This window comes from Bidens hawaiensis, unplaced genomic scaffold, assembly GCF_021521415.1.
Source record: "Bidens hawaiensis isolate Kalapana, Puna unplaced genomic scaffold, B.hawaiensis_p1.1 tig00028477_1, whole genome shotgun sequence".
Lineage (NCBI taxonomy): Eukaryota > Viridiplantae > Streptophyta > Magnoliopsida > Asterales > Asteraceae > Bidens > Bidens hawaiensis.
Genome location: NW_027494650.1, coordinates 177,255 through 194,566, shown reverse-complemented (window position 1 = coordinate 194,566; position 17,312 = coordinate 177,255). Strand labels below are relative to the sequence as shown.

Below are 17,312 nucleotides of genomic sequence, written 5' to 3'. Positions count from 1 at the left end.
TCGAAATATCGCGAAATAAAACATAAAATCATATACTGCGCAAGTGCGAGCATATTCATAAATAACGAGTAATTAACAATAAGCGTGCAAACATGAGATTTCTCTCATGCGCGAGAAGGGACTCTTAGGTATTCTAGGCCGTTACGTCTAACCACCTATCCTAAAGTCAACGAGCTCTGATACCAATCTGTAACACCCCGACCAAAGGCGGATTATACATCGGGGCGCCACATATTGTTTCATTACTCGTGACACTATTGGGTGTCAATATTTAATAAATATATTCATTCACGCATGCGCAACGTATACATAAGATATAAATAAACCAACATAAATCAATATATTATAAATCAAAATATTCGAACAGCAATAACTTGTCTTGATACATTTTAATCTAGGTCCAAAAGTAAAAACGTCCTATGTGTCCACAAGCTCCAAAACAGCTACTGCAAACCTGAACATGTGTTAAAATAAACGTCAAACACTTGCGTGTTGGTGAGAAATCAAGTTTAATACAATACATAGATAACAATAAATCTGCGCGCAACATGTGTATGTCTGGGTTTCAACAAGGGTGTAATCAGATCGGGACCAACTCTAAGAGACAAGACTGCCAGTGCTCACAATTGAGCTCACAAACAAGACTAACTGTGCAAGTGTAACAAAAGAGAAAATCATAAACGATAGTTCTCCCGTGTTCATCTAATGGTACCATGAAAACTGCGGAATAGACCGACAAGACGGTTAATGATCCACACATACAAATAAACAGCCAAGTCTACGTCCTCAACACATGGGATACTGCGCGACTAAAGTTCATAAACAGTTTAAGACTCTAAGTTTGTATGAACACATGAACATCCCAAAACATTAAAATAAAAAGGGATTAGGTACGAGATTACTCACTTGATAATCGGTGCGGTGTAAGGTAAAGCAAGAACCAACTTTAAACAAGCACAAGTTAACCTATAAACAAGATTATTGTTTTAACGATTGGTTTTAAGTCTTGATTATAAGTTAGCATAATTAATAAGTAAACTATTATATATAATATATATTACCGGAAAAGCAGGAAGAACAAGGAGGAAGACGGAGGCAGAGAGGGAGGCGGCAGGAGGACAACGGCAGAGAGCAAAAAGGGAGGAAGAGATAATAAGTGTTGTGTGTGAAGTGTTAAGAAAATACTACTATTATTTATAGGCAAACCCAAGGGGACACAAACCCTAGAAAAGATCTCCAAAAGTAAAAGAAAAGATATCAACAGTAAAAAGTTCTGAAAAGTAAAGATATCAAAAGATATGGTAGCAGGGAAAAAGAGAAAAAGGCTGACAGGATTCAGAAAAAAAGGCATGGGAGAGGACAGATAAAGTTACTGGTCAAGCATGGAAAAAGCAGATCTTCAAAGATAATGTCAGTCACTTTATCTGCCAACCAATGGGGTTGGTGCGCATGCTGCGCCGAAAGTAACTTTTCAGACATAAAGCAGATTAGGTCAACGGCTCAAAAGATAAGACAACACAAAAGCAAACGGCTAGATTAAACAGAAGAAAACTCAAAGGGTTTAGCGCGAGAAGGCTCGAGCGCGAAGGCAAAAGTGCGCGAGCGCGAAGGCAGACAGAACCAACCTTAACGTGTCGCGGGAAGAATCACATTTCTTAGCGCGCCGCGGGAGGAACTAAAATTCCTAGCGCGCCGCGGGAAGAACTATAATTCTTCGCGCGTCGAGGGATGAACTACGATTCTTAGCGCGCTGCGAGAAGAACTACAAATCCTTAGCGCGTCGCGGGAAGAACTACCGTTCTTAGCGCGCTGCGAGAAGAATTACAATTCTTAGCGCGCTGCGAGAAGAGTTCGTCTCGCGAATCGCTGTACAGGTGGTCTTCACGCAGGATTCCTTGTAAGGGAGTCTGGCGCGTGGAGCTGCGCAGACAACCTTAGGCGGGAAGGAACAAAGGACAAGCAAAGAGTTAGAAGAAAAAGAGGGAAACAAGGCGGAAAGAGAGAAGGAGAGGGACGGGACGGCGGAAAGAAAGAGAGAGAAAGAGGCGGGAAGGAAAATATATATATTATTATTAAAAGTAAAATATAAGTATAAATAAATACTAAATCATAAAAGAAAGAGATCGGGTCAGAGAAACGGGTACCTGGGTCGGATCGGGGCAGATGTTACAATTTTCAACCAAATGATAAACCCAAGAAAATGGTTTTCATACACTTAAAAACCAACATATACCTGGACTTTTGTCATTCTCTCTTCTTTATTTTGAGCAAGCGTGACATAAAACGGTTTATTTCCATTATGAATTTCAATGTTCCTTGGTTTTATAACAACTATTTTCCTATCCATACCCGTAAATTATATATTAGGTCTAATGTATAGTCAAATTATATTAATTACTTTGCACGGTTAAAATGTATATTAACATTACACATTTTAGTTTAAAATGCCACTTAGCGTGTGTTCGTTTCACAGAATTCGTGGAAATTCAAAGGAAATGGAATTAAAATCCCATGACATGGCGTGTTTCTTTCGTTGGAATTGGAATCTTAATTTCATTTTGGTGTGTTCGGTTCAAAGAATTGGAATTGGAATTCAATTCCTTCAAATTCCTTTAAATACATGGATTTCAAATCCTTCCAATATGTGGATGAATTCAAGGAAATTCATTGGAATCTTATCTTGAGTTTTTTTTAACGAGAACAACGAATAAAACATTTTAAGCCTTTTTACATTTTTTGTTTTTAATTTATATTTTTAGTTATGAATTTTTTATTATTATTTTTGAATATTTTTAAGGGTTTTTTGATCTTAATATAAAACCCATAAAAAAATTCAAATAAAATTTAAAAAAATCATAACGTAAAATATAAATAAAAAACAAAAAATCTAAAAAAACTAAAATATTTTCGCTGTTATCATTGTTAAAAAAAACCTTCTTGATTTCTATTCATTTGTCAAACGAACACACTATAATGTATTTGGATTTCAATTCCCCCCAATTTCAATTCCTATTGGAATGTTCATATTCCAAATCCCATTCCTTTAAATTCCAAATCCTATGCAAATTCCAATTTCATTCCATTCCATTATGTGAAATGGACGCACCCTTAGAGTTTGAGAAGCTATTTAAGGAGTTAAATGCAACAACGAAAGACCCTATGCTATTTTCATTGTTGTCCAATATTACCTATTAAATTATCTCAACTCATATAAATATAAAATTTAACAAAACCTTAAAAATAATTGAGCAACAAAGCGACAATTGTATCAAACTCAAAAACAATTCTTTACGTAATCCAACCTGCCTTATGTGACATATTGTTGTAGAGATTATTTTCAACCGGCGTGTGAAAGGCGTCGTACACCTGATGGGTTTATGCTAATACAGGTCATATTGGGTCCGCCAATTATGTTTCAAATATCAACACCCTAAACTTCAATCTATTTATCGACTTGTATTCATCTGTATATGTTATTTTACTATTATCTCAGCAGTTGCTCATGGATTAAAAGATTAATGTGTGCAAAATTAAGGAAAATTCAAATCAACGAAACAAATTAACACACTTATAAAATAACTCGTTTTTACCCGAACCAGGTTGACAACTTTTTAAAATGGCCCGCTTTGACTTGAACCAAATCGATACCTTTTTAAAATAACCAATTTTGAGCCAAACCAAATCGTTACGATTTCAAAAAGACCCGTAAAGACCCGAACCAAATCGATACGTTTTTATATTGATTTGTTTTGAGCCAACCAAATCGACATGCTTTTAAAATGACACCTTTCAAACGAAATTTAAATTGACACCCTTATAAAATGACCCGTTTTATGGTATTCGAATTAATACACTTTTGAAATGACTTTCTTAAACCGGTCGTGTTACGTGGCAGGGATACTAATTGTTTTGTGTAGGCTATCCTTTGTTTGCAGTCGACGTTCCGGCAAAGTATGTCCGTCGACATCTGAATGTTTCGATCTGGTTCGATTCATGGTCTCATCTTATAATACCTAAGAAGCTAATGAAACTGTCTCAATTCCCCGACAGTCGCACCAAAAAATCGACTTCCATTTATTATTATTATTTATTATTATTATTATTATTATTATTATTATTATTATTATTATTATTATTATTATTATTATTATTATTATTATATGGTTCACAAGGAATGCATCGAATTCAATGCACATGGTATATTCTAGATCATGAATATAATTGTCCATTCAATCTATTACAACATACGCTGTGTATTTGTGTAATTATCAAATAAACCTATCAAATTATATTTCCTAATCATGAAGATAATTATATTACCCTAAACCCTAACTTCTATTCTAGCTAATATCACCTTTTTAAAGTTGTTAATTTAACTCACAATACAATTATATAATATCCATCTATTTGATTCACGCCCCGTGTATTTGTTGTACTATAGGAATGAAGACATGTAAAAGCTCTTAAAAAAATTCTTAACATGTTCATGCTATATGTTTTATAATATAGTATATATATATAGTAACTATAGATATAGATAATATAGATTATATAGATATATTTGAGTATTTTTATCTTATATGAACTTAATGTGATAATGTAATTAATAATTATTATATGCACTTAATGTAGTTATTAAATTATAATTATTATTAGTTAAAAGACCATAAACCTTTTGTATCTTCTAAGGATGCAAGAGTAATTTTACAAAATGTGAAGCTTAATCAACTTGTACCAAACGCTTTGAATACGAATCGAGTGATTGTCAAATTACTTTTCCTACCCAATTATGAATTGCCATTTTTGTCCTTGTCATGTAATTATGAAATTACTCAATTGTCCATCACTCTTCCTTTATATATAATATAGAATATAGATATAGATTTTCAACTTGTGTACAACCCGCCCTACTATAGCTCGTTTCATCAAGAAACACCATTATAGGCAACTCTTCTTTAGTTGTTGAGTTACTTGTAGAGCAAGGTGAAAGTTGTCTCATTATTGAGTTATGGATATGGTGAGCTTTTATTTTCAACTTTATAATGAAAAACCATTAAGCCAATTCCCAAAGTTACTTAAATATATTGGCCCAAATCATAAATAGTTAATGTAAGATGGAAAGAATGAACAACATGTGACATATTAAACTAAAGTGCAATGCAACAATACTAACATGTAACAAATAATTTAAAGTCTTGTCTACAAAAAGCACCCTTTTTAGTACCTAAGACTTTTAGCAACCTAAAAAAAATGAGCAACGTTTTCTTCTGGTGTGCCTACAACAATCCCATGACCAAGATTCAATATATGTTTACCTTTCCCTGCTTTCTTCACAGTATCATGTATCATATTGGCGATGAAATCTTTTGACCCGAACAACACACCCGGGTCTATGTTCCCTTGAACCGCTATATCAGAACCTAACTGTTTCCTGCCTTCAGCCATATCCACGGTCCAGTCCAAACTAACCACATCCACCCCGGTCAAAGGTAGCCATTCCAACAACCCACCTGACCCACTTGCATAAAGAATTAAAGGAAGATCCGGGTGAGTTTGTTTAACCGTGTCCACGATTCGTTTCAAGTAAGGCAAACTGAATTCTTCAAAGTCAGTCGGGCTCAGCTCGGTGGCCCATGAGTCAAAGATTTGAACTGCTTGTGCACCATTGTCGGCTTGGTATTGAATGTATGTAGTCATTGAGGTTGTGAATTTTTCAAGCAGTGCGTGTAGGACCTGCAATAGTGAACCGACTGAGTCACTAACATTTAACTTATGAAATATGAAATTTTGAATTATAATAATACAAAGTAATAAATTAATCACCTTAGGTTGTGAGAAAGCAAGCCTCTTAATTTTGGAAAAGTGCTTTGATGATCCGCCTTCGACGCAAGAGTAAAAGGAGCACCAACGAACTTTACACTATCATCTTTTTCCTTAGTCCAAATCGCCTCAACTTTTCCTTATTACATCCTTCTAACCTTGAAAAATAATGTATAGAGGGTATGAGGTTGTTATTCATTGGTATGTATGTATGTATGTATGTTTATGTAATAGAAGCATAAGAATGCACTATATATAGGCTAACAAAGTTAATAGAAACATAATGACACATGGAAGTTAAGAATGTGAATAGTTACCATAATAATAATAATATGTGGATAGTCATCATAATAATGATAATAATAATCTATAATAATAATACATGTAAACCATAACCTTTTGTTTTCTAAAGGATTGAAGAGTAATGTCTCAAAAATTGAAGCTTCATGATGTTGTACTAAGAGCTTAAGAGTTGATGGATACACTGACAAATTACTTTTCTTGCCCTATTATGAAATGACATTTTTGTCCTTGAACTCTAATTGTGAAATTACCATGGATACCCATCACTCTTCCTTTATATATAATATAGATATAGATACTTAATAATAATGAATATTTCCAATATAAAATGAAAAATTTACAATTTCTCTTTACATTCCCTCCCTTTACCCGGCCACTCCCCCCCCCCCCCCCCTTCTCGAACCCGCGCAGTTATGATTTTCATAGTTCTATGCATCCTCTCTCCATCATCGTTGTGATTGTCAACGGATTTTGACATCTTCATTGTTGCATAGAATTTTGAACTTCGAAGATAAAAAAAATTGGATCCAACACATAGATCCAAATAGTGGGATTCAAGTATGTGATTGCACCTGTTCAACTTCGAACTCCACTTGATTATTATTCTGGTGGTTTACACTAATCTATATCACACTTATTTGTCATCTTAATTTTTGCCTCCTCTAGATTTGAATTTGGACCACTTAAACTTGTTTTAGACCGCATTCTTTTTCATCATATTCATTGCATTCGTTGACATGTTCTTCTAGATATGAGTTTTGGACCAAGTCGGACTTGTCTCACATTCTTATTCTTTAGCTTCGTCTATTTGTTTCCGTTTGTTGAATTCCTTTTGGATATTTAAGTAATATTATAGGAGTTACAATATAACTTTCCATCCATATATTCATATATTAAAGAATTTTTGAATCTCTAGTTGTTGAAATTTGGGGGTTTTTGTCTGATTTAAACCATCCAACCTTTATGATACATTTATGATGAAGTGATTAGAATTTAAAGAAATCATCATATATGCAAACTTGTGGAATTAAGATTTGAGTTCTTAGTGAATTTAGGCTCAATGGATGATTCCTTGATTTGTTGAGTGTTTATTGCATCCTATAAAATCATAATAAAAACACCTAGCGTATAACATATTTAGGATATTCAATTTTATATAACCAAGAAATAGGGTGTGTGATTGAGTTTTGGGTAGAAGTTGTATGAGAAAATAATGTTTAATAATATCTTAGCTACAACCATGTTTCGTAGCAAAAAAACAAACATATAAATCAACCGAGTGTTCGTTTTTTTAAATAAGCAGAAAGCTTATTGAGTATACTTTTTAATGAATTTGAGCATAAGAAGCAAAGCTAGACGGTAACGGGGTAAAAAACATGAAATACAATAGTTGTGCATGAATTTGTAAAAGCTTAAACTTTCATTTATTGATCTAAGATGAATATTGGTACCAAGTTGATTTAGGATTGGTATATTCGTTTCAAATGGTTATTTGTATTTATTGAAATAGGTGTAAACTATAAAGATTTGAAAGAAATCTGTAGTTAAATAATACTGAAATATGCATGTTTATCTCAAAACGGTCAACGAGTCAAAAAGAGGGTAAGTTGAAAGTTATTTTAGTTAATAGTTAATATGCTTAAAGTTGTTAGGGATTTATTAAGTCAAACAACCTATATCTGATGGAATTGGATTGTATGTTAATGAGTTGTAACTTTAAAATGAAGTTAGTTTGATTTTAGGAAGTTAATAACCCAATAATGAAATTCGAGACTTAGTGGATGATCCTACGAGTAATTGTGACTTCCGTATTTTCTCTATTTTGTATGTATGTTTTTTACTCAAATGTCTATTTGTAATTCTCTATTGTATTTTTTTTTATTCACAATGTAAATGAATAAAAACTTTATTTTAATAATTACTAGAACTAATTAGCAATGATAATTGGGATATTGATTTTAGTAATCCAATATCCCAAAATAATTTATCTTGTCAATTAACTACCGTCACTTAACTTTTAATAATTTTGTTGTCAAAATAAATCTCCCTTTAACAACGAAGTAACTCCATATGTTCTATTTATTATGTTGTTTTAAAAGCAAATTACATTATAATTGCAATAAAACCAAAAAAATTGTCTTTTTCAAGGGTGTGCATGAGTCGGTTAAACCAAATCAAAATCTGAAATGCCGGTTTTGAGTTTTTGAAAACCGTTCAGTTTCCGTTTTATCGTTTGCATTTTTTTTGTCTGAAATCGGTTCTTTGATTTTTTCGGTTTTGCTATTTGGGCTTAAAAAGTCTAGGTCGAAAAAGAAAGGTTGGCCAAAAAGAATGAAATTAGACCTAAAGTTTTTTTTGTTAGCTAACTATCAATTGATTATTATAAGTTTGAGATATAAAATATTTGGGTTTAACTAATAAATTACTTAAAGTTTATAATAGAAAATAAATATCCATAAGTTCATTTCGACCTTTTCAATTTTAGTCAAGGTTGGAAAAGTCGTTAGGTGGACCATATACGGTCGAGTGAGAAGTTGGAAGTACTCGGCCTTAGTCGGTGAGTACTTGACCTTAATCGGAGAGTACTTGAGGATGGCTCACCGAGAACTTGGCCTAGGTGGGGATTACTCGTTGAGTACTTGACGCCTAAGCGTGATTTTTACAACCGTGGTTTTAGTTACACGCAAGACTGAAACCCAACCGGAAGTCTGGTTTTCACAAAACATAAAACGAAACCCTTAGTTTCCATTTTATTTCGGTTTTTTTGTTTTCATGCACACACCCAATCTGTTTTAGCTAAAAGTAAAATTTTAAAAACATCGGTTACGCTAAATATGAATTATTATCGGCCATCAATTCGATGAATAATATTAATCCATCCCATTTGGTCAGTTAATTCCCCTCTTTTCACTTTTCCACTCTTTTTCCTTTTCCTTTTGTTTTAAATAAATAAACCACCGTCGTCCCCGGCACACTCACACACACACACACACTTCTTCCAAACCCTAGAATCAAAACACAGAGTAATAATAATAATAATCAGAGAAGATGCCTCGTGAGATAATAACACTTCAAGTAGGACAATGCGGCAACCAGATCGGAATGGAGTTCTGGAAACAACTCTGTTTGGAGCACGGCATCTCCAAAGACGGCATCCTTGAAGACTTCGCTACTCAGGTTATTATTTTTATTATTATTATTATTATTATTATTATTATTATTATTATTATTATTATTACTTAAATCAAGCTTATCTGATTCTAATTCAACTTTAATTTGCTATATAATTGAGATCTATGAAACTAATTGAGTATGTATGAGTACTCTTTCCATTTGCGTCTGTTTATTGACTAATTTTAGATGTATAGTTTTGTGTAGTATTTGTTTTATATTATTATTAGTTGAGGATGTTTTGAATTATGTGCCTAGGGTTTGCTAGTTGTCTGAATGCAGAAATGCTTTTTGTTTTAGTGTAGATACACTAGAGTACCAGCTCTTGCCGGTATGTGTAATGTGGTATCGACATAGTTGTCGAAGGCGCTAGGCGCAAAGGTCTAAGATAAGCAAGGAGCATAGCGTAAATATACATTATTTTGGGGGGTTTTAGACAATATCGGTGCTATAGCAGCGGTTATCGGACCTCTAGCATAATATCAGTACCGATAATATCAGCGATATATGATTAATTTTCTGGATATCAGTTTTTAAGTCTTAATTGTCAGTTTTTAATGCTTGCTGTTAGTGTTTTAAGTCTTAATCAGTTCTTACTTGCTGCATGTGTTAGTGTTTTGTAAGTTGCAAAAGGTTGATTTGTTAATGGTAGGAGAGTATACTGATTACTGAGTTATCGACATAGTTCTCAAAGGCGCAAAGAGTGAGCCTTGGGCCTAAGAGAGGGCCTAAGATAAGCAAGGCACATAGCGTAAATATACATTATTTTGGGGGGTTTTAGACAATATTGGTGCTATAGTGGCAATTATCGGACCTCTAGCAGAATATTGGTCAAAATAGCAGTCAGATTATCGGTACTGATAATATTAGCGATATTGACCGATGTATCATTGATTTTCCCGATATCATGTTTTTAAGTCTTAATCAGTTCCTACTTGCTACAATTGTTGTCTTTTGTAAGTTTCAAAAGGTTGATTTGTTAATGGTAGGAGAGTATACTGAATTGTTAGTGTTAAATTGCAATATATATATATATATATATAAATTCTGCATGATATTAAACTTACCCATATCCCACCACAGTAACCGATATCCGATACTTTTCTGCATTAACTGCATAGATTCCAGGTCATTTTTGGATGCTATAGACCAGTTTGCCCGGAATTTGCAAAATAATACCAGAAATTGCAAGATTTGGCTGGAATCTTGTCAATTTCTAGACCGTAATCTTGTCGAAAGGTTGCCAGAAGGCAGAAAGGCGCTTTTCTTGCGCCTCGTCTTGCCTGAGGGCCTAGGTGCAAGTCCGAAGAGCTTTTGACAAAATAGGTTATTGATATCCTAGTGTTAATGGCTTAACAAAGGATGTTAGGACTTTAAGTCGTAATTGTGTGTTGTGAGTTCCTTACACGTCCTCAATTGACCATCAATAATCCTTACCATGGTTTCTAGACTATTGGTTGATGTATATGTTATCATGTCAAGCTTTCTGTTTTGAGTTTTTGGTGTTACAACTAACAAGTACAAACGTACAGTCGAATCTTGTCTGAATTAATTTTACAGGTTGTATGGATGTTGTGTTATGCTATGCGAACACATTTCTTGTTGTTTACGATACCATTGTAGTGTCATCTATGAATGCTGTAATTTACTGGGCTAGGTTTCTGTTCAGGGGCAATTTAAGATAGAAAGTTATGTAGTATTTTTATGACATTAGTTGATAATGAATTATAAACTAGGTTTTGCTAGTGGGCTAAGCATAACTTCTTGTCAATGGTGTTTGTTGTCCAAATGCAAAAATATTATTTGTGTTAGTTACTTAGGTTATTTCTGTGTAGATACTAGAGTACTGTGGCCTAACAAGGATGCTAGGAATTGATGTTGTAATCGTGTATTGTGAGGTGTCTACAAGTCCTCAATAGAGGATCATTGGTAATCCTTACTATGGTTTTGGCCGATTTATATGTTATCTTGCCAAGCTTTCTGTTTTGAGTTTTTGGAGTTACAAGTGCAAACCTCAAGTTACCCGCCCTAAGTCATTGCATGATTTGTTTTAATATTTTGTGTACAACCTTGTTGAAGGGAGGTGACAGAAAAGATGTGTTTTTCTATCAAGCTGATGATCAACACTACATACCTAGAGCATTGCTAATGGATTTGGAGCCCAGGGTGATTAATGGAATCCAAACTGGTGAATACAGAAATCTTTATAATCATGAGAATATATTTACTTCAAGGGAAGGAGGAGGTGCTGGAAACAATTGGGCCAGTGGATATCATCAGGTTAGCAACTACCTTCTTGTGACCACAATTATATCATGTACAACTTTATCATTCTCCAATATTTTCATGGTGTTGTAACAAAATAACATTTTTTGCAGGGTAAGAGTTTTGAGGAGGATTTGATGGACATGATTGACAGAGAAGCAGATGGAAGTGATAGTCTTGAAGGCTTTGTTTTATGTCATTCGATTGCTGGAGGAACTGGCTCAGGTTTTGATTATTTAGCTAGCATTCTTATCTCTGTGTTATTAATATTTATTGACTATTTTCTATAACACAAACTTATGTAGGTATGGGTTCATACCTCTTGGAGACGTTAAACGATCGTTATAGCAAGAAACTTGTTCAAACGTACAGTGTGTTTCCTAATCAAAATGAGATCAGTGACGTGGTGGTCCAGCCATACAACTCTCTTTTGACTCTCAAACGGCTTACACTTAATGCTGACTGTGTTGTTGTTCTTGATAACACTGCACTTAATAGAATTGCAGTAGAACGTTTGCATATACAAAACCCTTCTGTTTCTCAGACAAATTCTTTAGTTTCAACCGTAATGTCCGCCAGTACAACCACCCTCCGGTATCCTGGATATATGAACAATGATTTGGTCGGTCTTCTTGCTTCTTTGATCCCAACACCAAGGTGCCACTTTCTTATGACAGGGTATACACCACTGACAGTCGAACGCCAGGTCAGACCTCAATATTCATGTGGGATTACGTGTCACATTGTCTTGAATGAAAAGCTTTTCTAATTTATAATCTATTTACAGGCTAATATGATTCGCAAAACAACTGTACTGGATGTGATGAGAAGACTTCTTCAGGCAAGAACACTAGTAAATTTTTTTATATTTTAATGAAGCATGGATTTTCATATGTTTTAACAAATGTATGTTTTGCAGACAAAGAATATCATGGTTTCATCACATGCTAGAACTAAAGAAGCTAGTCAGGCTAAATACATATCAATACTGAACATTATTCAGGGAGAAGTTGATCCTACCCAAGTGAGTCAAAGTCAACATATTTTATGAATCCACAGTTTTATGATCTGAAACAGTTATTTTGTGTTCTTACTTCCTAACGCCTTTTGGTGGGTTCATTAGGTACATGATAGTTTGCAGCGTATACGTGAAAGAAAGCTTGTTAATTTCATTGAGTGGGGCCCTGCTAGCATTCAGGTATGTCTTATAAGTTATAACTACACCTTGGTATTATAACTTACTAATTCCTTTTTTTTAAATTATTTTTTGCCTTTATTAATCAAACAGGTTGCTCTCTCGAGAAAGTCTCCATATGTTCAAACTGCTCACAGGGTGAGACTTATTTAAATTCTTGGAACATTACTATATTTATTTAATAATAACAGTGATGTATTTGACATAAGAATGGATGAAATAATGAAATTTGTGTGCTCTTATACTCTTTAGGTGAGTGGGCTCATGTTAGCAAGTTATACTGGAATTCGACATTTATTCTCCAAATGTTTGAGCCAGTATTCTCTCCTACGAAAGAGACAGGCCTTTCTTGACAAATACAGGGATTTCCCGTTATTTGGTGTAAGTTATTTCTCGCTACCGATAATGACTTTAGTGTATGTAAATATGTAATCACATACGTATTATGGGATACAATGATTTTCGTATACCTTGTGTAGGACAACGATCTTTCAGAATTTGACGAGGCGAGGGACATTATTGAGAATTTGGTTGATGAATATAAGGCCTGTGAGTCCCCGGATTATATAAAATGGGGAATGGAGGTATGTTAATATGCGATAATCATTTTTCTTATAATTTTATAATATGTTTTCTAATGAATTTATTTGCCATTCAGGATCCGGATCATCTCCTAACAGGGGAAGGAAATGCCACAGGGACCGTTGATCCCAAGTTAGCAATGTGAACAGGCTAAGTATGTCGTAGTCACCTTTCTTCGTCTATATTTGTCTAATTTTTTATTAAATCAAATCCGTTAATTCTTTTTAACAAATGGAATATTTATTTTACAGGGCTTAATGATGATCATGTAGAAAAGTGTTCAAGAAACGGTTTGGTTTTTTGCTTGCTACTTGGTGATGGTGTGCATTAAAACTAAGATTGTAAATTCGGTGTGTATTATGTTGATTATGATCGTATTTGTCGGTTAGTAAACCTGTTGTTGAGGTATGATTTTGATAATGTCATGCGTTAGTTTGAGAAGCATCGAAGATGTTGAGGTGATGTTACCTCGGATGCCTTGTAGGTGGGATTGGATTCTGAATTCTAATCATGTGAGTTATATCGTTTTCTTTAGATCTGCTTGCTAAAGGATTGAATTGACCGAAAATAGTAATTGATAGTGTCAACTGTTAAGATCATCAGCAGTACCGGGCCACGTGCAGTGTTTCTAGTGAATTGGTTTGGGACTTTGGGTTAAGTTTTGAAAGATTTTTTTTTTGAGTGCTAGTCCGCTATTCCATGACCGTACTAAGCACTTTGTGCTTGTTCAATGTTCACATGTGGCTTGCGATAACCCATAAACTTACAAGATCACGCCCCAACTAACACGTTTTGACATACAGCAGTCTATTGCTTGACGTTCTTTTCTGATATGACGTATATCACAGCTTTTTTATTGCCCCTACAAAATTTTGTCCCCCAAATTTTTAATTTACTTAGAAAACATCAATGTATACATGCTACATTTGAAGAAACAAATCAAAAGGTAAAACAAAAATGAGTATCAAGTTCAATTATAACTTTTGTTTTATCTTATTTTATAATACAATGAATAATCAGATTTTAACTACTACAAATATATACATAATAACTGTTATAAAGAAGACCAAACATGAACATATAAAATCAAAATAAGTATAAATCCTTGTTTATAAAACCAACTAGAGGTGGACAACAAAACCGGTTCCTGGAACCGGTTCGGTGGAACCGAACCGGAACCGAACCGGCTCCTACCCGTTTTTCGTAGGAACCGGTTCGGTTCCGTTTCAACCCGACGATCCGGGACCGGTTTGACATTTTTGGAGGTGGACCGGGTAGGAACCGGAACCGGTTCTGGAACCGGTTCGACCGGAACCGGTTCGGAACCGGTTCTAGCCGTTGGAGTAGTTCTAGCCGTTGGGAAACGGTTTTATGGCCGTTTTTTGACCGTTGGGGTCAAAAATGGCCGTTTTTTGGCTCCCCAAACACCCCACTACTAGTATAAATAGGTATTTGGTGTAATGGGTTCATCACAACACTCAAAACGCAAACCCGAACGCAAAAAAATACAAAAAATTCTATTACAACGTTCTGAGTTCTCTAATCTCTTGTTTTCTCTTCTTCTATATTCATATTTGTTGTTATGGCTGCCTCACAATCATCGGTTGGTCAAGGTTCCACCGCCGGACCAAGTTTCGTTCGTATTGTACCTCATAATCGTAATCAAGAGATTTGGTGCAATTGGGATTTGGTTGAATTGAGTGACCATTCATTGAAGGCTCGGTGCAAGTTTTGTGGGATTTATTTAAACCCACTTTCGAATTCAAATTTGAAGAAACACATCGAAAGACCGTATTGCAGGGCGTTGAAACAGAACGTCGAGTCGCAACAAACGCAAATGGATAGTGAAGGCGGAATATTTACATACCAAATTGATCGAGTTCAAGATCGTATGGCGAAGTTTGTGATTCAAGAAGCTTTGCCGTTTAGCCACTTCGACAACCCTCGCTTAACCGCCATGATTCGAGATACGCTTCAACCACAATACACTCACGTAAGTCGTCATACTCTTAAACGTTATTGTTTAAAATTGTGGAAGAAGGCCAAAGAGGTACTAATTGCATATTTTGAAAATATAAATACGGGAATAAACTTAACTAGTGATGTTTGGTCGGCTCCACATGGTCTACCCGAATCTTATCTTTGTGTCACCGCTCATTGGGTAGACCCGTCATCGTGGGAAATGATGAATCGCACCATTGCTTTCGAACTCTTTGAGTATCCACATACGGGAGATAATTTGTTTGAAATTTTAAATTATGTTATAAAAACTTATAAACTAGAAAATAAAATATTTTCAATTGCATTTGATAACGCGTCGAATAATACATCGGCGGTTGATAAATTAAAATTAAAATATACGCCGATTTGCAATGGTGTATTTTTTCACTCAAGGTGTGTTGCACATATCATTAATTTAATCGTGCAAGACGGACTTGCTTCGGATGAGGTTACATCGGTTATAAACGATTTTAGAGTAATGCTACATGAAGTTTTTAAGAAAAGTAAAAAAAGACAAATGGATTATAGAAAATTTTGTAAAGATACGGGAAGAAAAGCTTTGGGAGCTAATTGGGATGTACCTCATCGATGGAATTCCACTTGCATAATGTTTCAAAGTGCTTTGAAACAAAGAGAAACTTTACAAATGTTTCATTCTAGTCTTGCCGAGAATGATTTGGCAATCCCCTTTTCAAATGAGAAATGGGAAATTATCAATGACTTATCGACTTTTCTTGAAGTTTTTAAAACATCAACTATGAAACTATCGGGAACGCATTATCCGACAAGTCCCTTGGTTCTTTCGGAGTTATTTTTAATCGTTAACAATCTTAAAGAATTTGAAAATAAAAGTCCAATGTTTTCAAACATCATATTACCAATGAAGTTTAAATTAAAAAAATACTTTCTTGAATTGCCACCGATTTTTACTTGCGCCGCCGCTTTAAACCCAATGTTAAATGTTACGGGGGTTGAATGTGTGATAGACGAAATTTTTTCAGCCTTAGATATGCATGAAGTTGACCCAAACTTTTCAACAGAGACACAAAATGATTTTAACTTGAATTTTAAATTTATGTATGACTTTTATATAAATAAATATGGGTCAAACATACACATGCCTATGCCGGGGGGGTCTTCATCAAGTTCAAGTGCTACTAGAGTACGAGACCCCATGATTAGCCTTATGAACACCGTTCGCAACGTAACGGCTAAAAAACAAAGGGGTAACACCCCTTCAAGCGAACTAGGAAGGTATAGTGCATATGATTTCTCTACCGGTTTATCCGAAGAGGAATATGGCACTTTTGATGTTTTGGCTTGGTGGAAGGTAAAGGAAACCGAGTTTCCGATTCTTGCCACCATGGCCCGTGATTTATTAACCGCCCAAGCTTCTACGGTAGCTTCGGAATCTGCTTTTTCTCTTAGTGGCAGGGTAATATCGGTGAGAAGAACAAGACTGAATTCGGAGTCGGTGGAGATGTGCATTTGCTTGAAGGATCACTTGGACTCAATCGATCGTGTTCAACACGTAACCACTCTGGAAGACGAAACACCACTTGATGTTCGAGTGCACGACGAACAAGAAGGCGTTTCTACAAGTAATTCTGATGAATAAGTCGCCACTCAATAATTACGACGAACAAGAAGGCTTTTATAGAAATAATATGTCACAACTTTATATTTATAAGTTTAATGTTTTGTTAGTTTGTTTTTGAATATTTTAAAACATGTAACCGTTTTTTTTGAACTTCTTAAAGTAAATAAAATGAATTTTATTTTAATTGTTTTTTTTATTTAACATGTTATACAAATACGAATCGTATAACACCGCTCTTGATTATAATTCAGCATTTGACTTGCGTAAGCCAAAAGACTATAATACATAGCAAACTCAACAAATGTAACACGATACAGATTTAAGTTCACCATTACACGATACACGATACAGACTAATCAATTCAAACACGCTGAC

At 34.7% G+C, this 17,312-nt stretch overlaps 1 protein-coding gene and 1 pseudogene across 2 annotated transcripts; one reads left to right on the top strand and one right to left on the bottom strand.

Annotated features, from left to right (window-relative positions):
• Positions 1–4,891: 4,891 nt before the first annotated feature.
• On the bottom strand, positions 4,892–5,884 carry LOC143577167 (uroporphyrinogen decarboxylase pseudogene; annotated as a pseudogene). Its single transcript, XR_013143070.1, has 2 exons — positions 5,824–5,884; positions 4,892–5,733 (listed from the first exon to the last, which is right to left on the bottom strand). The product of XR_013143070.1 is annotated as a uroporphyrinogen decarboxylase pseudogene (transcript).
• Positions 5,885–9,062: 3,178 nt separating this feature from the next.
• LOC143577153 (tubulin gamma-1 chain) lies at positions 9,063–14,033 on the top strand. Its single transcript, XM_077061073.1, has 12 exons — positions 9,063–9,300; positions 11,374–11,574; positions 11,673–11,784; positions 11,865–12,265; positions 12,347–12,400; positions 12,479–12,583; positions 12,683–12,757; positions 12,848–12,892; positions 13,007–13,135; positions 13,234–13,338; positions 13,413–13,490; positions 13,588–14,033. The coding sequence occupies exons 1-11, from the start codon at positions 9,172–9,174 to the stop codon at positions 13,479–13,481; spliced, it is 1,425 nt and encodes a 474-aa protein (XP_076917188.1). The 5' UTR covers positions 9,063–9,171; the 3' UTR covers positions 13,482–13,490; positions 13,588–14,033.
• The last annotated feature ends 3,279 nt before the right edge of the window (positions 14,034–17,312 follow it).